The following is a 23,401-nucleotide window of genomic DNA, read 5'->3' on the forward strand; positions in this document are numbered from 1 at the left end:
GGGTGTTCATATTTCCAGCGAGCAAGACTATAAGCATTTGATAGTGAGCAAGAAGAAGTAGACTACGCATGTGCTGAATGAAAGCAACGAGGTGAAAGTTTATGCCAGAACAGCTTTAATGAAGGGCAACCGTACACACTGAGATCCTGTACTTGTCTGTGAAGTAAATTATATAACAATAATTGACTTTTCTAATCCCTTAGAGAATATCGTGGAGTATGGGGTAAGAGTGTGTTGTAGAAGAGTTTGTAATAAGTCAAATTGGACAGTCTCCTCGAACCATGATAAACCGTGATAATTTTTCTCTAACCATTTTGCGGATCGAAAATCTTTTTCAGAGAGATAATGCATTGGAAACGGTGGTTTTACCACCAAGTGAAAGGATTGACTACTGTCACCACTGTAAATTCCAACCTCTTTGGGTATGAATTTGTTGTCTACATTCAATCCTTGAATATCAACTACTGCAGACCCCATCTCACTACTAAATGAAATAAAAAGAAACACTCACCTTTTATGTCGTCAGCCTGTGTACTCGACAATGATGTTCCTATCCTTGCCTACTTCTAGAAGGTTTTAAAATTCTGCATATATTACGCTGTTTACTGTCTCCGTTAAGGCTGTGTTGAAGTGCACCTCCAATCGAACAGTCCCATGTCGTAACAGATTCCAGTGGGTTGACGTATGGGCAGACATATCTGGAGTTAAGTCGAAGGCGAGCAAGGTGTATCCTTGACCTTAGTCTTCTCTAGAGAGTCCATTTCCATCATTAAGATACTGAATTCCTGTATTCTGGAATAACGTCTGGTATGATCGAACGAAAAGATTGTTTCTGAAGTCAGGTTGAAGTGGATTTGAGGGTATCTGCTTACCATCCACGTAGAGGCAGAGAAAGTTGATATTAAAATGACTAAAATTAAAAGGATTTTTATTATATTCTCCGTTGAACGATGCATTAGTCACAAATCCTAGTATAATGCGTTTTGGAATTTGCCCAAGGAATAGATTGTCTATGGTTTTGTTCAAAATTCCTCTTGGAAATGTGTTTACTCTCATATGTACAAGGTTTATTGGATATTTTGCAGTTGTTTTTTGAAGCACTTGAGAGTGTGCAATCTTAATATTTGGGCTTAGTGAAACCTTTGTGACAAATAATGTAGCATCTTCTATGTGAACTTTAAACGTGTTACTTTCAGCCATTAGACAGAAAGCATCTTTAGCACGTATCAACTTCACTCTCATTTCGATGTTATTAAGTACAAGACGTTCCAAGTTAAACACATCACAATGTAGATGACCGAATAGATCGATCGATTTATTACTTGTGATGAAACTTCTTCTTTTCTGAAAACCCTTGTTTTCTTCACTGTTTAGAGAGTCCATGTAGCCTGGAGTATTCTGGTACCACAAGCATGAAGTCAAACGGGATTCTTTGGCAGCAGGACCATAATTTAGAAAATTTTCAATATATGCACGATATGGATATGTGTGAGACGGTGATGTCACAAGCTTTTGATTAAGAAATACATCAACCTGATTGAACATAGAGTACATAAAATTATTGGTAGGTGCAACTTTATCCGTAGCACTTATTGTTGTATTGTCCTTTGAGTAAATTTTAACTTTTAGATAGAGGCATGTGTGTGGTAGATCCAGGTAATCTTCATCGTGTCCAGGAACTGTAAATTCTGGGTTCATCATCTGTTAGGGATGATAATTTTTTGTATGAAATCCACTGTCCTGACTGTATACTTGTTTGTGTGGGAGGAACAGAGAAGATCTCCAATTCTGAATTGGCACATTGACAATAAAAGTTGCTTATAAACGACATGATGAATAGAACCTCTTCCTTCAACAAGCAATCTGATACTAAACTGTGTGAAGTAAGATTGCTGGTGAAATCTGTTATCCAAAAATATCAAAGTCTATATTTTTCGATTACTTTTTGTTTGTTATTTTTCTTTCCGTTGTTGTGCGTTTGCGTTTTCTGGAAATAGTTTTATTTTGTGGTCTATTCAATGGAACTTTTCTTACCCGAACCACCCATTCTGTTAATCTTGTTTTCTGCCTTTCGTTTTAATCTTTCACCGGCCTCTGAAACTCTTACTTTAAATGATTCCTTCATTGGTTGATTCTGTGAAATATCACCAAGCACATTTATTCCTGTAGTGAGCATTTCTCTGCCTACTGCTGTTATAAGTGGAAGAACAGATCTAAACAGTTCTCCAAGGAAACTTCCAATACCATGTCCTTTCTGAAAGGGTGAACCTTGGTATACATTTGAAATACCTTTTCCGGCAAGTATATGATAATGATGTGCATACGGGTTCATTATTCTTGGGAACGTCTGAAGTGAAGTTTAATGAACACTTCTCCAAATATAAATGGGAGCCTAGCCGGGGGCAGTGCTGCTATAGCCAAAACTGTAATTGATTCAAAATAGAATAAGGCAGAACTAGAAGAGCATAAGCGTCATAATCTTGCCATTGAGAAAAAATTAGGCAGTGGTGTGAAGTCCAGAGCACTCAGAAAATTAAAAAAAAAAGAAGCACTCACGAACCAAGACATTGAATCTTTAGTTAAAATATTTAAAATTAAACACTTCAGGGGGGTTTTCATGTCTGATTCTCTCCCTAAAGGTAGTTCCCACTCTCGAGAATGTATTGTGGTCAATTTGGATAAGTCCGAAAACATTGGTACCCACTGGATATGCTATTATAAAAAAAATGACAATGCTTGTATTTTCGATTCTTTCGGAGGGGTACCCCCTACAGAATTTTTTCGTTACTTAAAACATGTTAAGGTTTATTACAACGACGATCGTATTCAAGATTTCGATCAAATTATATGTGGCCATGTTTGCATTACGATGCTCAGAATGTTAAATAAAATACCAAACATCAAATTAAAAGATTTTCAAAAAGCTGTATTATATATATTAAATATGGGAATTTTTCATCTCCAGCGAGACTTCGGTCTTGAAACTACATCTTCACTATGATATTATCTATCCATAATCCATAGCTCTGAGAGCATTCTACAGCATGTATCTGATTCCGAATATAAGTACCTACAACAATACTATATTAGTAGGTAATGAAAAAATATTATTCCTCCCGGACAGTATAACTTATCTACTTTACAATCTGAACATCCAAGCACTGTATTACTATCTCAAAATTCTGTAACACACAGAGTGGAGATTGTGTCTACCAATGAAACAGTGGACCTATCTACCATAGGGGAACCTCTAGGATTCTAGAACAATAGCAAATTAGAACCAGGTGTTAGGCACGTAGGTAAATTTATACCAAAATTCTTAGCTATGGAGACATTAAATATTTACTGCAACATTGCCAAAGGTATGATTATCAAAGCAGAAGAAAATTCGGTTGGTAGCCACAATGAAACAGGTATCATTGCTACATTTAAACCCAATTCAGAATTTATAGAAAACATCTTCTATTCCCCAATTCCCCAAATGAGAAAAATGAGATCATCGATTTAGCTGGTGCTAATAGCACTGCAATAATAGAAATTAATGTTTAAAATATATAAATAAATACCAAATGGAAAATATCGAGAGTTATGAATTACAGTCCTTCCCACCAAACAGGAGGACATTTGCAAATTTGAATCAGGCCAACAAAGAGATACAGTATGACATCACGGTGGGGGATGGGTTCATTCATCCACATAGATCAGATCTGTATATAAAATTTGATATTGTAAAACAAAATAATGGTGAAGAATATCCCCTCCTCGGGGCTAATATAAAACTTATAGATAATTTTGTTCCATTCTTATTCTCTCAAATTGAAATTAGGAAGCATGGTACAGTGATAAACAGGATTGATTGCCCTGGAATTACATCCACTACAGTGGGGACATTGAAACTGTCCAAATCAGAGAGTGCATATTATAATGTTGGTGGGTTCGAAGCTGGAACAAAAATTCAAGCAAAAATCACACAGTACTGTTCCCCATGAGATGGCTATTTGGGTTTTTCTCTGATTATAAAGAAATTATGTGGAAAGGCGGTTTGAGTGTCATATTTCGCAGAGCACCCAATGATCATATTGCCATCATGAGATACAAAACTTTAAATGCAGATGGAACAGCTAATGAGGCTAGTTTACCCGAAGCTGCGAAATGTGTGATCCAGTCTATGGAGTTACGAATGCCTATAGTTGAATATGAGTCCAATTATGATCTCAAATACAAAGCCAACATTTTGAAAAATCCTCAAATTCCGATTCAATTTTATACTTATCAATGCATTCAGAAGCCTGTGGAGGATAATTTTTTTGAATTTGACATTACTAATCAGTTCCAATCTCTACAATACGATATGCCAGAGTTCGTAGCTGTGTTGTTTCAGACAGGGAGAGATGACAATCAGGAAAAAGATAGCAGCCAGTTTGATAATTGTAAAATTAAAAATGTGCATCTGAAGAATGGCAGAAATGAGGTGTTCCCTCGTGAAAATTTTAATTTAAACATTGCAGAACAAGATTATTTGAAGTTATATGAAGCATTTAGTGCTTTTAAACGAGTAACTGAAGTAAGCATAGACATGATCCAGATGAGTTCATAATTCACAGACCAATGTTTTTAATAAATGCGTAAAAAAAATGGTAGTTATAAATGATGGAACTAATATAAAATTGATATGTGAATTTCATGAAACTCTACCAGAAAATACTACATGTAGTGCTATATTAATAGTAGAGAAGTCATATGTATATGATGTAAAGAATGAGAGAGTGATAGAACAATTTTAAATAGAATAGAATAGAATATAGAATTTTATTATTTTATTATTTACTTCAGAGCCTTAGGCTCGATAAAAATATATGAATAATTATATATAACATTAAAAAATTAAATATAAATATTTTTTATCAACTTTTTAATTTGCATTTATTACAATGTTTTGTGTCAACATTTTCATAGTGTCCATATTCTCTAGTATGGATGTTACAATCTAATATTTCTAATTTATTGTCATGGCCATCGAGGGCTATTTTATTTTTTATTGTAGTATAAACAACATGATTTTTGTTGGTAAGATAATATGCAGACATTAATTTTTTTCATTTTTATTTTCAAATAAACAATTTTTAAAATCATCCATTGTCAGTATTACTATATTTGGTCGTTTCACACCCTTAGCTTTTTTAATTTCTTCTTATTTTTCATCTATTTTGACACAATACATTTTTGCTCTGAGTCCAGCAATTTCTGATATTATAGATCCTGCTGCTTCATCCTTCATTTTCCCAGGAATCATCTTGTTATCAACACTGTATAATAAATTATATAATGGACAATCTTTTGGATAGTTACTAAAATCAAAATACTCCTTCATATCTAGTAAATCTTTGTACAAATCCTCTGTTTCTATTTCATATATAAAACTATCAGTATACATGTATGCTACTTTTATGTTTTCGTATCTAGCTTGCATCACATCATAATGAAATTTATACATTTCTAATTTAGATAATTCAAGAATTGTTACACCCACAGCTATTGGCACATCACATACTACATCGGTGTTACATCTTTCAATAAGAGTCATATTTTCAGTAATTTCTATAAAACTTTTGTATGTAGGATCAGCAATAAGTTTCAAAAGTTTTTTCCAATTGGTCACCAAACTACACGTCAATCGATTATTTTGTTCTCTAAAAGTTTTCCATATATGGCATTAATAATTAATTTATAAATATCTTTGAAAACTTTAGAATTTGTTTGTATTCGATTGTTTGTAATTTTCACAATATATTTAGATAACCATTTTGTTTGATCAAATTTTAAACCCCTATGGATTTTTGTAAATATTATACCTTGCTTTTCGTAATATTGTAACAGTCGATAATTAAGTACATAATTATTTTTGTCTTCGAATGTTAACATTAATTTTGTTTCTTCTGTACCTGGAACCTTTTGAGATACTGGTGCCATAGCTAATCCATGGTGTTTCACATAAACTTCCCATAGACAACCTTTTGGATGATTTTCAGGCCATTTAGAGAAATCCCTGTCTTCAAGTTCTTCGTGGATCATCCATTCGTAATTAACAATTGGGAGTGATTGAGCCATAACATTCCCATATAAATTGTTCATATCAATATAGTAAATATATTTAGATAAGCATTGAACGTAAACTTCCCGAAAAATCAAGTTATCATCTGAAAAGCATAATAATTCAACATTTAAATGAAAATCATCTCTGGCTTGCTATGCAGGGAAAATTAGTTTAAAAAGAATATTAAGATTGAAGGCGAAATTCTCGAAAAATAAAGTTGTTATCCTATAGTCGAAATGTAATAATTAAAACGCTTTTCGGGCACTGAAATGCATAATAATTCATCATTTTAAAGAAAATCATCTCCGGCTTGCTCTGTAGAGAAAATGAGTTTCAAGCGAGAATTAGCATTTAACGCAAATTTCTCGAAAAATCAAATTTTGAACCTATAGTCGAAATATCATAATTAAAACGCTTCTTAGGCTCTCAAAAGCATATTAATTCAACATTTTAATGAAAATCATGTCTGCCTTGCTCTGTAGAGAAAATGAGTTACAAGCAATATATTAGCATTGAACGTGAATTTCTCGTAGAATCAAGTTATCATCCTATAGTCGAAATGTCAGAAAAAAAACGCTTATCAGGCTCTCAAATGCATAATAATTCAACATTTTAATGAAAATCATCTCTCGCTTGGTCTGTAGAGAAAATGAGTTTCAAGTGAATATTAGCATTGAACGTGAATTTCTCGAAAAATCAAGTTATCATCCTATAGTCGAAATATTAGAATTAAAACGCCATTCAGGCATTGAAGAGCATAATAATTTATCATTTTAATGAAAATCATCTCTGGCTTGCTCTGTAGAAAAAATGAGTTTCAAGCGAGAATTAGCATTGAACGCGAATGTCTGGAAAAATCAAGTTATCATCCTATAGTCGAAATGTAATAATCAAAACGTATTTCAGGCTCTGAAAAGCATAATAATTCAACATTTTAATGAAAATCATCTCTCGCTGATCTGTAGAGAAAATGAATTTAAAAGTAATATTAGAATTAAACGTGAATTTCTCGAGAACTCAAGTTTTGTTCCTATATTCGACATGAAAGAATAAAACGCACTTCGGGCTCTGAAAAGCATAATAATTCAACATTTTAATGATAATCATATCTCGCTTGGTCTGTAGAGAAAACGAGTTTCAAGGGACTATTAGCATTAAACGTGAATTTCTCGAAAAATCAAGTTTTCATCCTATAGCATAATGTCAGAATTAAGAGGCTTTTCAGGCTCTGAAAAGCATAAAAATTAAAAAATTTAATGAAAACCATGTCTGCCTTGCTCTGTAGAGAAAATGAGTTTCAAGCTTGTGTTAGCATTTAACGCGAATTTCTCGAAAAGTCCATTTTTATACCTATAGTCGAAATGTCAGAATTAAAACGCCTCATAGGCTCTGAAAAGCATAATGATTCAACATTTTAATGAAAATCATCTCTGGCTTGCTCTGTAGGGAAATGAGTCTCAAGATAATATTAACATTGAACGCGAACTTCTCGAAAAATCAAGCTGTTATCCTATAGTCGAAATGTAATCATTAAAACGTATTTCAGTCTCTGAAAAGAATAATAATTCAACATTTTAATGAAAATCATCTCTCGCTGATCTGTAGAGAAAATGAATTTCAAAGGAATATTAGGATTAAACGCGAATTTCTCGAAAACTCAAGTTTTGATCCTATAGTCGACATCAAAGAATAAAACGCACTTCGGGCTCTGAAAAGCATAATAATTCAACATTTTAATGATAATCATCGCTCGCTTGGTATGTAGATAAAATGAGATTCAAGCGAGTTTTAGCATTAAACGTGAATTTCTCGAAAAATCAAGTTTTCATCCTATAGTGTAAATAACAGAATTAAAAAGCTTTTCAGGTTCTGAAATGCATAATAATTCTACATTTAAAGAAAATCATGTCTGCCTTGCTCTGTAGAAAAAATGAGTTTTAAGCGAGTATTAGCATTTAAAGCGAATTTCTAGAAAAATCAATTTTTATACCTATAGTCGAATTGTCAGAATTAAAACGCCTCGTAGGCTCTGAAAAACATAACTTGTCTGTTCGAAATAAAGTAAAAATTCAAAAAGTTCAAAATTCGTGCTTCGTTTATAACATTAAACAATTCGATCACATTCTTTCAACCCTGAACGAGAACTAAATGCTAAACATGAACAGACGTCGCAGACTTCATTTCATTTGCTTTATAGAGAATCTTTTGCATAAAAAAATTCCCGAAAATTTATTTCTGAAACTAAAAACCAGAAGGGAAATACACAACTACAAAACAAGAGGAACAGCGAAACTTGAACTCTTCAAACACTCACTGGAAATTTTCAAATCGTCTTTTACACTTTCAGCGGCAAAATCCATGAATGATCTTCCGCCCTCCATTACCTCCCTCCCCAGTCCTAACAAATTTAAGAATAAACTAAAGAATTTTCTGTTAGATGAGCAATATCTCTGTTCAAGCTCCAACGAGTAACACTACACAATACAGTTTAGATTACATACGAGCCTCGCCAATCCTTTGACAAATCTACAACTATATTGTAATATTTACGTATGTGTTGTTCTATCGTACCTCACAAAACTACCATAATCATGGACATCTATCTCAACATCCGTGCGTAAATGTCCTGCTCAGAAATGTTTAGTATGTGTGTTTTAATGAATGTGTGTGTGCGTGAATGTGTGTTTTTTTCTCTCTCTCTTTTACGTGTTGCATTGACTTTTTTTTTTAAATCTCGTCTTTTGTTCTTTCCTTGTAACCATTTTTTTTTATTTCTTTCATTTTATTTTATTTTATTGTTTTTTCTTCTCTTTTTTGTAATTTTTTTTATGTACACTAGGTAAATGTCAAACGGGGTTAGGTGGTAGAACAGCCACAGGCTGAACCTCGCCCATTAATAAAGAAAATTTGAATTTGAATTCGAATGATTCAACATTATAATATACCAACATTTTAATAAAAATCATCTCTGGCTTGCTCTGTAGACGAAATGAGTTTCAAACATTTATTAGCATCGAACGCGAATTTCTCGAAAAATCAAGTTATCATCCTGTAGTCGAAATGTAATAATTCAAAAGTATATTAGGTTCTGAAAAGCATAATAATTCAACACTTTAATGAAAATCATGTCTGCCTTGCTCTGTAGAGAAAATAAGTTTCAAGCGATATGTTAGCAATCAACGTGATATTATCGAAAAATCAAGTTGCTATCCGATAGTCGAAATGTTATAATTAAAACGCTTTTCATGCTCTGAAAATCATAATAATTCAACAATTTACTGAAATTCATCTCTGGTTTGCTCTGTAGAAAAAATGAGTTTCAAGCGAGTATTAGCATTTAAAGCGAATTTCTCGAAAAATCAATTTTTATACCTATAGTCGAAATGTCAGAATTTAAACGCCTCTTGGGCTCTGAAAAAATAAACTAGTTTGTTCGAAATCAAGTAAAAATTCAAAAAGTTCAAAATTCGTGTTTACGCTTCGTTTATACCATTAAACAATTCGATCATATTCTTCCAACCCTGAACGAGAACAAAATGCTAAACATGAACAGACGTCGCAGACTTCATTTCATTTGCTTTATAGAGAATCTTTTGCATAAAAAAATTCCCGAAAATTTATTTCTGAAACTAAAAACCAGAAGGGAAATACACAACTACAAAACAAGAGGAACAGCGAAACTTGAACTCTTCAAACACTCACTGGATATTTTCAAATCGTCTCTTACACTTTCAGTGGCAAAAACCATGAATGAACTTCCACCCTCCAATACCTCCCTCCCCAGTCCTAACAAATTTAAGAATAAACTAAAGAATTTTCTGTTAGATGAGCAATATCTCTGTTCAAGCTCCCACGAGTAACACTACACAATGCAGTTTAAAATACATACGAGCCTCGCCAATCCTTGACAAATCTACAACTACATTGTAATATTTACGTATGTGTTGTTCTATCGTATCTCACAAAACTACCATAATCACGTACATCAATCTCAACATTCGTGCGTGAATGTCCTGCTCAGAAATATTTAGTATGTGTGTTTTAATGTGTGTATGTGTGTGCGCGAATGTGTGTTTTTTCTCTCTTTCTTTTTTACGTGTTGTATTGATTTTTTTTTAAATCTCGTCTTATGTTCTTTCCTTGTAACCATTTTTTTATTTTTTTTATTTTATTGTATTTTGTTCCCTTCTTTATGATTTTGTTTATGTACACTAGGTAAATGTCTAACGGGGTTAGGTGGGAGAACAGCCACAGGCTGAACCTCGCCCTTGAATAAAGAAAATTTGAATTTGAATTTGAATGATTCAACATTATAATAAATCAACATTTTAATGAAAATCATCTCTGGCTTGCTCTGTAGAGGAAATGAGTTTCAAACGAGTATTAGCATCGAACGCGAATATCACGAAAAATCATGTTTTCATTTTATAGTAGAATTGTAATAATTAAAATGCTTTTCAGGCTCTAAGAAGCATAATAATTCAACATTTTAATGAAAATCATCTCTCGCTTGCTCTGTAGAGAAAATTTGTTTCTAACGAGCATTAGCTTTAAACGCGAATTTATCGAAAAATCAAGTTATTACCCTATAGTCGAAATGTCGGAATTAAAATGCTTCTCAGGCTCTGAAAAGCATAATAAAACATAATGAAAATCAACTTTGGCTTGGTCTGTAGAGATAATGAGTTTCAAACGAGTATTAGCATAGAACGCGCGAATTTCTCGAAAAATCAAGTTTTCATCCTACATTCGAAATGTGATAATTAAATCGATTTTCGGGCTCTGAAAAGCATAATAATACTACATTTTTATGAAAATCTTTTCTGGCATAGTCTGTAGAGAAAATTAGTTTAAAACGAATATTAGCATTTAACGCGAATATCTCGAAAAATCAAGTTTTGAACCTAAAGTCGATATGTCAGGATGAAAACGTTTCTCATATTCTCAAAAGCATAATAATTCAACATTTTAATAAAAATCATTTCTGGCTTGCTGTGAAGAGAAAATCAGTTTCAAAGGAATATTAACATTGAACGCGAATTCTTCGAAAAATCAAGTTTTCATCCTATAGTCGAAATGTAATAATTAAAACGATTCTCAGGCTCTGGGAAGCATAATAATTCAACATCTTAGTGCAAATCATTTCTAACTTGCTCTGTAGATCAAATGAGTTTCAAACGAGTTTTAGCATTGAGCGTGAATTTGTCGAAAATTAAAATATCATCCTGTAGTCGAAATGTCAGATTTAAAATGCTTATCAGGCTAAGAACAGCATAATAATTCAACATTTTAATGAAAGTCATCTCTGGCTTGCTCTGTAGGGAAAATGAGTTTCAAACGAATTTTACCATTGAACGCGAATTTCTCGAAAAATCAAGTTATAACCCTATAGTCGAAATGCATTAATCAAAACGCTTTTCAGGCTCTGAAAAACATAATAAATCAACATATTAATGAAAATCATCTCTCGTTTGCTCTGTACAGAGAATGAGTTTCAAACGAGTATTAGCATTGAACGCGAATTTCTCGAAAAAACAATATTTTAACTTATAGTCGAAATGAAACAATTAAAACGCATCTCATTATCTGAAAAGCATAATTATTTAACAGTTTAATGAAAATTATCAATGGCTTGGTTTGTAGAGAAAATGAGTTTCATGCGGGTATTAGCATTATACGTGAATTTCTCGAAAAATTAAGTTATCAACATATAGTCGAAATGTCAGAATTAATATGTTTCTCAGGCTCTGAAAAAACATAATAATTAAATATTTTAATGAAAATCATCTCTGGCTTGCTCTGTAGAGAAAATGAGTTTCAAGCGAGTATTGCCTTTTAACGCGAATGTAATAATTAAAAATCTTCTCAAGCTCTGAAAAGCATAATAATTCAACATTTTAATGAAAATCATCTATAGCTTGCTCTGTAGAGAAAATGGGTTTCAAGCGAGTATTAGCGATTTTTTCAAAAAATCAACTATAGTCGAAATGTCAGAATTAAAACGCTTCTCAGGCTCTGAAAAGCATAATAATTTAACATTTATAGATAATCATATCTCGCTTGGTCTGTAGGGAAAATGAGTTTCAAGCGAGTTTTAGCATTAAACGTGAATCTCTCGAAAAATCAAGTTTTCATCCTATAGTGTAAATGTCAGAATTAAAAGGCTTTCAGGCTCTGAAAAGCATAATAATTCTACATTTAAAGAAATTCATGTCTGCCTTGCTCTATAGAAAAAAATAGTTTTAGCATTTAAAGCGAATTTCTAGAAAAATCAATTTTTATACCTATAGTCGAATTGTCAGAATTAAAACGCCTCGTAGGCTCTGAAAAACATAACTTGTCTGTTCGAAATAAAGTAAAAATTCAAATAGTTCAAAATTCGTGCTTCGTTTATAACATTAAACAATTCGATCACATTCTTCCAACCCTGAACAAGAACAAAATGCTAAACATGAACAGACGTCGCAGACTTCATTTCTGTTGCTTTATAGAGAATCTTTTGCATAAAAAAATTCCCGAAAATTTATTCGTGAAACTAAAAACCAGAAGGGAAATACACAACTTCAAAACAAGAGGAACAGCGAAACTTGAACTCTTCAAACACTCACTGGATATTTTCAAATCGTCTTTTACACTTTCAGAGGCAAAAACCATGAATGAACTTCCGCCCTCCATTACCTCCCTCCCCAGTCCTAACAAATTTAAGAATAAACTAAAGAATTTTCTGTTAGATGAGCAATATCTCTGTTCAAGCTCCCACGAGTAACACTACACAATGCAGTTTAAAATACATACGAGCCTCGCCAATCCTTGACAAATCTACAACTACATTGTAATATTTACGTATGTGTTGTTCTATCGTATCTCACAAAACTACCATAATCATGTACATCAATCTCAACATTCGTGCGTGAATGTCCTGCTCAGAAATATTTAGTATGTGTGTTTTAATGTGTGTGTGTGTGTGTGCGTGAATGTTTTTTTTCTGTCTTTCTTTTTTAGGTGTTGTCTTGACTTTTTTTAAATCTCGTCTTTTGTTCTTTCCTTGTAACCATTTTTTATTTTATTTTTTATTTTATCGTATTTTCTTCTCTTTTTTATGATTTTGTTTATGTACACTAGGTAAATGTCAAACAGGGTTAGGCGGGAGAACGGCCACAAGCTGAACCTAGCCCTTTAATAAAGAAAATTTGAATTTGAATTTGAATGATTCAACATTATAATAAATCAACATTTTAATGAAAATCATCTCTGGCTTGCTCTGTAGAGGAAATGAGTTTCAAACGAGTATAAGCATCGAACGCGAATTACACGAAAAATCATGTTTTCATTTTATAGTAGAAATGTAATAATTAAAATGATTTTCAGTCTCTAGGAAGCATAATAATTAAACATTTTAATGAAAATTATCTCTCGCTTGCTCTGTAGAGAAAATTAGTTTCTATCGAGGATTAGCATTGAACGCGAATTTCTCGAAAAATCAATAGTTTATCTTATAGTCGAAATGAAACAATTAAAACGCATTTCAGGCTTGGTTTGTAGAGAGAATGAGTTTCAAACGAGTATTAGCATAGAACGCTCGAATTTCTCGAAAAATCAAGTTTTCATCCTACATTCGAAATGTGATAATTAAATCGTATTTCAGGCTCTGACAAGCATAATAATAATACATTTTTATGAAAATCTTCTCTGGCATAGTCTGTAGAGAAAATTAGTTTAAAACGAATATTATCATTTAACGCGAATATCCCGAAAAATCAAGTTTTGAACCTATATTCGATATGTCAGGATGAAAACGTTTCTCATATTCTGAAAAGCATAATAATTCAACATTTTAATAAAAATCATTACAGGCTTGCTGTGAAGAGAAAATCAGTTTCAATGGAATATTAACATTGAACGCGAATTTCTCGAAAATCAAGTCGAAATGTAATAATTAAAACGCTTCTCAGGCTCTGGGAAGCATAATAATTCAACATCTTAGTGCAAATCATCTCTAAATTGCTCTGTAGATCAAATGAGTTTCAAACTAGTTTTAGCATTGAACGTGAATTTGTCGAAAAATTAAAATATTATCCTCTAGTCGAAATGTCAGATTTAAAAAGCTTATCAGGCTAGGAACAGCATAATAATTTAACATTTTAATGAAAGTCATCTCTGGCTTGCTCTGTAGGGAAAATGAGTTTCGAACGAATATTACCATTGAACGCGAATTTCTCGAAAAATGAAGTTATCACCCTATAGTCGAAATGCATTAATCAAAACGCTTTTCAGGCTCTGAGAAACATAATAAATCAACATTTTAATGAAAATCATCTCTCGTTTGCTCTGTACAGAGAATGAGTTTCAAACGAGTATTAGCATTGAACGCGAATTTCTCGAAAAAACAATATTTTATCTTATAGTAGAAATGAAACAATTAAAACGCATTTCATTCTCTGAAAAGCATAATAATTTAACAGTTTAATGAAAATCATCTATGGCTTGGTTTGTAGAGAAAATGAGTTTCAAGCGAGTATTAGCATTATACGTGAATTTCTCGAAAAATCAAGTTTTCTTCCTATAGTGTAAATGTCAGAATTAAAGGGCTTTTCAGGCTCTGAAAAGCATAATAATTCAACATTTAAAGAAAATCATGTCTGCTTTGCTCTGTAGAAAAAATGAGTTTCAAGCGAGTATTAGCATTTAAAACGAATTTCTCGAAAAATCAATTTTTATACCTATAGTCTAAATATCAGAATTAAAACGCCTCTTAGGCTTTGAAAAGCATAACTTGTCTGTTCGAAATAAAGTAAAAATTCAAAAAGTTCAAAATTCGTGCTTCGTTTATAACATTAAACAATTCGATCATATTCTTCCAACCCTGAACGAGAACAAAATGCTAAACATGAACAGACGTCGCAGACTTCATTTCTGTTGCTTTATAGAGAATCTTTTGCATAAAAAAATTCCCGAAAATTTATTCTTGAAACTAATAACCAGAAGGGAAATACACAACTACAAAACAAGAGAAACAGCGAAACTTGAACTCTTCAAACACTCACTGGAAATTTTCAAATCGTCTTTTACACTTTCAGCGGCAAAAACCATGAATGAACTTCCACCCTCCATTACCTCCCTCCCCAGTCCTAACAAATTTAAGAATAAACTAAAGAATTTTCTGTTAGATGAGCAATATCTCTGTTCAAGCTCCCACGAGTAACACTACACAATACAGTTTAGATTACATACGAGCCTCGCCAATCCTTGACAAATCTACAACTATATTGTAATATTTACGTATGTGTTGTTCTATCGTACCTCACAAAACTACCGAAATCGTGCGTGAATGTCCTGCTCAGAAATGTTTAGTATGTGTGTTTTAATGTGTGTGTGTGTGTGTGTGTTTGAATGTGTGTTTTTTCTCTCTTTCTTTTTTACGTGTTGTCTTGACTTTTTTTTTAAATCTCGTCTTTTGTTCTTTCCTTGTAACCATTTTTATTTTTTATTTTTTTTTATTGTATTTTCTTCTCTTTTTTATGATTTTGTTTATGTACACTAGGTAAATGCCAAACGGGGCTAGCTGGGATAACAGCCACAGGCTGAACCTCGCCCTTTAATAAAGAAAATTTGAATTTGAATTTGAATGATTCAACATTATAATAAATCAACATTTAAATGAAAATCATCTCTGGCTTGTTCTGTAGAGTAAATGAGTTTCAAAGGAGTTATAGCATCGAACGCGAATATCACGAAAAATCAAGTTTTCATCCTATAGTAGATATGTGATAATTAAAACGCATTTCAGGCTCTGAAAAGCATAATAATTAAACAATTTAATGAAAATCATCTATGGCTTGGTTTGTAGAGAAAATCAATTTCAAGCGAGTATTAGCATTAAACGTGAATTTCTCGAAAAATTAAGTTATCATCCTATAGTCGAAATGTCAGAATTAATAAGAATCTCTGGCTCTGAAAAAACATAATAATTCAACATTTTACTGAAAATCATGACTGCCTTTCTCGGGAGAGAAAATAAGTTTCAAGCGATAAGTTATCAATGAGGGTGATATTATCGAAAAATGAAGTTGCTATCCAATAGTCGAAAAGTAATAATTAAAACGCTTTTCATGCTCTGAAAAGCATAATAATTCAACATTTTTATGAAAATCATCTCAGGCTTGCGCTTTAGAGGAAATGAGTTTCAAGTAAGTATTAGCATTTAACACGAATTTCTCGAAAAATCAAGTTTTGAACCAATGGCCAAAATGAAAGAATTAAAACGCTTTTCATGGATTGAAATGCATAATAATTCAACATTTTAATGAAAATCATGTCTGCCTTGCTATGTAGAGAAAATGAGTTTAGAGCGATATATTAGCGTGAACGTGAATTTCTCGTTAAATCAATTTTCATCCAATAGTCGAAATGTCAGAAATAAAACGCTTTTCAGGTTCTGAAATACATAATAATTCAACATTTTAATGAAAATCTTCTCTCGCTTTTTATGTCGAAAAAATGAGTTTCAAGGGAATATTGGCATAGAACCTAAATTTCTCGAAAAATCAAGTTATCATACTATAGTGTAAATATCAGAACTAAAAACGCTTTTCAGGCTCTGAAAAGCATAATAATTCAACATTTTAATGAAAATCATCTCTGGCTTGCTTCTTCTTCTTCCATTAGCATCACAACCCTTTGTGGGTTTTAGCTTTCTCTATCAAATCGTTCCAATCTTTCCTCTTCTTTGCCATTTCTTTCCAATTTCTAACTTTGAGAGTCTTTAAATCTTCGTATGCATCTTCAATTCATCTCATCCTAGGTCTTCCAATTGGTCGCCTTCCCATAGGTTTCCATTCTAGTATAAGTTTTATAGTTCTCATGTTATCCATTCTGTGTATGTGGCCTAGCCATTTAATTGTTTGACTTTTAATATATCGTATAGTGTCTGCACCCTTGATTAATTTTTCTAGTTCGACATTATTTCTATTCTCCATATATCATGTTCTATCTGTACCGGGCCAAAGATCTTCCTTAAAATTTGTCTCTCAAATATACTTAGTTTGTTTCTATCTTTCTGTGTTAAGGTCCAGGTTTCAGCAGCATATGGTCTTATCATAGTAAGATATATTTTCATTTTTGTATTTCGTTTCAGAAGTTTCGATTTTAACAGGGATACATTTGCATAATAGGCCTTATTACTTTTCTTTATTCTTTTATCTATTTCAGATTCTATTTTATTGTTTTCATTAAGTGTAGATCCAAGGTATGTAAAATTACTAACACATTCAAAGGAGTAATTATTTATTAATATTGATCTGTTATTATTCATGTTTGTTCTATTAATATTCATGTATTTAGTTTTCTTTTCATTAATTTGTAGTCCTACTCTTGCAGCTTCTCAACTAGACTCATAAACGTTTCTGAAAGAGCTTTCTTAGTTCTTGCTACAATAGCTACATCATCAGCATATGCTGTGACTTGTTTTAGTCTAGTACAGATGTCTCCTCTCACATCTAATTTTTTAATCACCGAGTCCAAAACTAAATTAAATAGTGTTGCTGAAAGTGGATCTCCTTGGCGGACTCCTGTCATGACATCGAAAAGTCCGATCTTCCATTTTTAATTTTAACTAAGGCTCTAGTGTTTTGAATTGTCATTCGAATTAATCTTACTAATTTATTTGGTATTCCAATATCTTGTAACCTTTGTAATGTTGTTAGTCTATATACTGTATCGAAGGCTTGTTTGAAATCAATAAACAAAACATGCAAATCTATATCATATTCATAGCATTTCTCAAAAATCAAATCAGGATGTTATCTGTAGTACTTCTGTTGTTCCTAAATCCACTTTGATACTCTCCTATAATGTCTTCAGCATAATCAGCTAGTCTGATGTTAATTATTGCTGCAAGTATTTTATATAGGTTGTTTAATAGTGATATGCCTCTATAATTTTCACAAACTGTTTTATCTCCTTTTTTAAGTATAGGGCACACTAGTGCTATGTTCCAATCATTTGGCACTTGTTCTCGATTCCATATATTAATTATAAGTTTATGTATTCTGCGATACATTTCTTTTCCAGCTGCTTGTATAAGTTCATTGTTCATATTGTCAATTCCTGGTGCTTTCATCTTTTTAAAGTTTTTAATTACTGTCTCAACTTCTTGGTATGTTGGTGCATCAACTAATATGTTTTCATAATCCTGCTGATTCATCGTGTTCCAGTAGGGCACCTCTAAATCCTGGTTGTGTTGAACTCCCTGGAAATATTGTTTCCATCTATTCATTATTTCTGCTTGAGAAATTATACGAAGAGCATAGTAATTCAACATTTTAATGAAATGGCTTGATATGTAGACAAAATGAGTTTCAAACGCGTATTAGCATTGAACGCGAATGTCTCTAGAAATCAAATTTTAACTTTCTAGTCGAAATGTGAGATATAAACCGCTTTCCATGCTCTGTAAAGCATAATAATTCAACATTTAAATGAAAATAATTTCTAGATTGCAGTGTAGAGAAATAGAGTTTCAGCGAGCAATAGCAATGAAGGTGAATTTCTCGAAAAATCAAGTTTTGAACCTATAGTCGAGATGTCGGGATGAAAACGTTTCTCAGCATTGAAAAGCATAATAATTTAACAATTTAATGAAAATCATCTCTGGCTTGCTCTGTAGAGAGAATGAGTTTCAAGCAAGTATTGCCTTTTAACGCGAATTTCTCGAAAAATCAAGTTATCATCCTGTAGTCGAAATGTAATAATTATGAAGCTTCTCAAGCTTTGAAAAGCATAATAATTCAACATTTTAATGAAAATCATCTCAGGCTTGCTCTGTAGAGAAAATGAGTTTCAAGCGAGTATTGCCATTTAACGCGAATTTCACGGAAAAATCAAGTTTTGAACCTATAGTCGAAATGTCAAAATTAATACAATTCTCAGGCTCTGAAAAGCATAATAATTCAACATTTTCATGAAAAACATTTCTCGCTTGCTTTGTGGAGAAAATGAGTATCAAACGAGTATTAGCATTGAACGCGAATTTCTTGAAAAATCAAGTTTTGATCTTGTATTAGAAATGTCAGAATTAAGATGCTTTTCAGGCTCTTACTTACTTACTTCTTGGCTGCTACAGCCCCTCAAGGGCTTTGGCCTCTCTCACAATGATAGCACATTCTCTTCTGTCTTCTGCTCGACGTCTCCATTGTCTTTATCCCATCCTACTAAGGTCCTCCTCAACGTCCTCCAACCATCTTTTCTTTGGCCTTCCTCTTAATCTTCTCTCTCCTGGTGTCCCTTTATAGACCTTTTAAACCGCTCTGTCTTCAGGCATTCTTTCCACATGTCCTAGCCACCCGAGTCTCATGCTTCTTATATCGGAAACTATATATGTTTTTTGTAGGAGAGTGCTCTAATTTCATCGTTTCTCCATATTGGCCATTGACCATTCTCATTTACTGGCCCGTATATTTTCCTCAGTATCCTTCTTTCCCATCTTCGCAAAAGTTTTTCATCTGCTTGCACTAAAGTCTATGTCTCTGCTAAATATATCACCACTGGCATAACGACTAGCTGATATACTTTGATTTTCAAATTTCTACTCAGGCTGCGAGATTTGAAAACTCTTAACAATGAAAAATAAATTCGATTACCAGCTGCAATTCTTGCTTTTATTTCCTCCTTAATATTAATTATCCATGGTAATTAATGTTCCAAGATATTGAAAACTTTTGAATTTTTCATACGTGCCTCCATCAACTTGCATATGTTGGCCTTCCGTGAATTCCATATTTCGCGCTGAGAACATGTATTTAGTTTCGGGTTTTTTATTTTGAGTCCCATCTCACTAGCTGTGTTCTCCAATCTTTCCAGTCCTTCCTCCACTTCTTGCAATCTTCTTGCCATCATATCAATGTCATCAGCATATGCTAGATTTTGGTTCACTCTGTTGAAGAGAGTTCCTACTGGGTTACACCCTTGACCCACTCTTCTCATGATCTTTTCTAAAACTATATTGAATAATATCGTAGAAAGCACATCTCCTTGTCTCAAACCTTGGTTTACTGCAAATTCCCTTGTGAGCTCTCCTTCAATCTTCACCTTGCATTTAGTACCCCTAAGCGTCATTCTGGTTAATCTTATTAGCTTGTTTAGGATCCCTAGCTCCTTCATTGCCTCATAAAATTTTCCTCGTATGATACTGTCATATGCCTGCTTAAAGTCTATAAATAACTGATGACTATTCATAACATTTCTCCATTATCTGCCTGACTATAAAGATTTGATCCGTAATGGATCTGTTTGGTCTAAAACCACACTGATAATCCCCTATTATTCCCTCAGTCAGTGGTGACAATCTTCCTGCTAGGATTTTTGCAAGCACTTAGTATATTACGCTCACTATTGCTATAGTTCATGTTCCCATATATCAGATAACAATTTGTGTATATACTTTATTAGTTGATTTCCCTGCGTTCTTAACCATTTCAGCAGTGATATTATTAATGCCTGGGGCTTTGTTATTCTTAGGAGGCTTAATAACTGTTCTTACTTCTTCCAGTGTTGGAGATGTTCCGGTTTCGTCATCATGGTCCTCCCCTGGGTATTCCTCTTCATCATTCAATTCTAAATCTTGGAACCCATCTTCCACATTAAGTAGCTGACTGAAGTATTCTGCCCATCTCTCTAAGATCCCATTTTCCCCGCCTATTAGGTTTCCTGTTTGGTCTTTACAGAAAGCTGTTTCGGTTGGAAGCCTTTGCTTATATCCTTCACCCTCATATACATTTTCCTTACTTGCTGATTACTACTATATTCTTCAATTTCCTCAATCCACTCTTTCTCAAAGCATCGTTTCTTTCTCCTGCACGCACAGTTTGCTTCCTTTCTTTTAAGTCTTCCTTGTTCTGTGTTATATCTGGTTAAGCATTCTCTTTCGTGCCTCATTTCTTTCATTTATTGCTGTTTTACATTCTTCATCAAACCATTTACCTCTTCGGATCTTCGTCTTCTCTCCCAGCACTTCCTGTGCGGTTTCATGTAGGATCTCCTTTATTTAACTCCATCTCCCTTCAACAATTTCGATTTCCCACCTTTGACTTCTTTCTTCAAGTTGGTTGCCTACCATTAAACGGAATTGTTTGGCAATGGCTTCATCTCTTTTTAACTTCTCATCATCATACCTTGAGGTCACTTTCGCTCTTCCTCCATCCCTATATGTAGCTATTCTCTGTCTGTATTTAATGCGTACTAAATAATCACTTTCTGCTCCTCGACGGCTATCTACTTGTAGTATATCAGAGGCATGTCTTCTGTCTATCAGCTCATGGTCAATTTGGTTTTGTGTTACACCATCTGGTGAACACCATGTCTTTTTCTTCAACTTCTTCCTTTGATGCCAGGTGCTTCTAATGATCATTAAGTTACACATAGCCAGATCTATCAGTCTCAGACCATTATCATTTGAAATTTCATGCAAACTTTCCTTTCCTATATAGTCTTGGAATGCTTCTTCACGTCCAACATTGGCATTACTGTAAAGTCTCCCATTATTATCTTAATGTCATGTTTTGGTATAATAATTCAACATTTTAATGAAAATCATCTCTCGCTTGCTATGTATAGAAAATGATTTTCAAGCGAGTATTAGCATTAAACGTGAATTTCTGGAAAAATTAAGTTATCATCCTATAGTCGAAATGTCAGAATTAATATGCTTCTCTGGCTCTTAAAAACATAATAATTTAACATTTTAATGAAAATCATCTCTGGCTTGCTTTGTAGAAAAAATGAGTATCAAACGAGTATTAGCATTGAACGCGAATTTCTCGAAAAATCAAGTTATCATCTTGTAGTCGAAATGTAATAATTAAAACGTTTATTAGGCTCTGAAAAGCATAATAATTCAACATTTTAATGAAAATCATTTCTCGCTTGATCTGTAGAGAAAATGAGTTTCAAACGACATGTTAGCAATGAACGTGATATTATCGAAAAATCAAGTTGCTATCCAATAGTCGAAATGAAATAATTAAAACGCTTTTCTTGCTCTGAAAAGCATAATAATTCAACATTTTTATGAAAATCATCTCAAGCTTGCGCTGTAGAGGAAATGAGTTTCAAGTAAGTATTTGCATTTAACACGAATTTCTCGAAAAAACAGGTTTTGATCCAATGGCCAAAATGAAAGAAATAAAACGCTTTTCAGGGTCTGAAATGCATAATAATTCAACATTTTAATGAAAATCATTTCTCGCTTTTTATGTCGAAAAATTGAGTTTCAAGGGAATATTGGCATAGAACGTGAATTTCTCGAAAAATCAAGTTATCATACTATAGTGTAAATATCAGAATTAAAACGCTTTTCATGCTCTGAAAAGAATAATATTTCAACATTTTAATGAAAATCTTGTCTGCATTGCATTGTAGAGATAATGAGTTTCAAGCCATTATTAACATTTAAGGCGAATTTCTCGAAAAATCAATTTTTATACCTATAGTCGAAACTTCAGAATTAGAACGTATCTCTGGCTCTGAAAAGCATAATAATTCAACATTTTAATGAAAATCATCTCTGGCTTGCTTCTTCTTCTTCCATTAGCATCACAACCCTTTGTGGGTTTTAGTTTTCTTAGACAAATCGTTCCAATCTTTCCTCTTCTTCGCCATTTCTTTCCAATTTCCAACTTTGAGAGTCTTTAAATCTTCGCATACATCTTCAATCCATCTCATCCTAGGTCTTCCAATTGGTCGCCTTCCCATAGGTTTCCATTCTAGTATACGTTTTATAGTTCTCATGTTAACCATTCTTTGTATGTGGCCTAGCCATTTAATTGTACACTAATTCTACTGGGGGATTTTAATGCGAGAATAGTTAATGGATCCAACAGCAGTGGAGTATCAGGCAGATTTTCCCTACACAAAGAAACAAGTGACAATGGAGAAAGGCTGATACAACTAGCACAATTACAAAACCTTGATATCAGTAGCACTAGATTTAAACATAAAAAAATTCACAAAGGGACTTGGAAAATACCCGGTGAACAACGATGTAATCAAATTGATCATGTATTGATCAATAAGAGGATGGATTAATAATTGATGGCAAAAAATATAGAGGATCTAGTTGTGATACGGATCAATATCTTGTCAGAACTAAAATAAGACAAAGAATTAGCATGGTTAATGAAGGAGTATACAAGAAAACTAAGAAATGGAATATAGAAAAATTGAAGAAATATTATATACAAAACCCATGCAGACAAGAAATACAAACGAAACTTGAAGAAACAGGAGAAGAAGATGATGTAGAAGTGGAGTGGG

At 32.9% G+C, this 23,401-nt stretch overlaps 1 protein-coding gene across 1 annotated transcript; it reads right to left on the reverse strand.

Annotated features, from left to right (window-relative positions):
* Positions 1-738: 738 nt before the first annotated feature.
* LOC145978114 (uncharacterized protein F54H12.2-like) lies at positions 739-1,701 on the reverse strand. The gene has a single exon (XM_083110556.1). The coding sequence runs from the start codon at positions 1,699-1,701 to the stop codon at positions 739-741; it is 963 nt and encodes a 320-aa protein (XP_082966682.1).
* Positions 1,702-23,401: the final 21,700 nt, after the last annotated feature.

The sequence above is a fragment of the Lepisma saccharinum genome, chromosome 24 (assembly GCF_977018435.1).
Source record: "Lepisma saccharinum chromosome 24, izLepSacc3.1, whole genome shotgun sequence".
NCBI classification, from domain to species: domain Eukaryota; kingdom Metazoa; phylum Arthropoda; class Insecta; order Zygentoma; family Lepismatidae; genus Lepisma; species Lepisma saccharinum.

What these genes read in the sequence shown, in the direction of transcription:
- LOC145978114 (XM_083110556.1), bottom strand. Translation starts at nt 1,701, where the DNA reads ATGATGAACCCAGAATTTACAGTTCCTGGACACGATGAAGATTACCTG.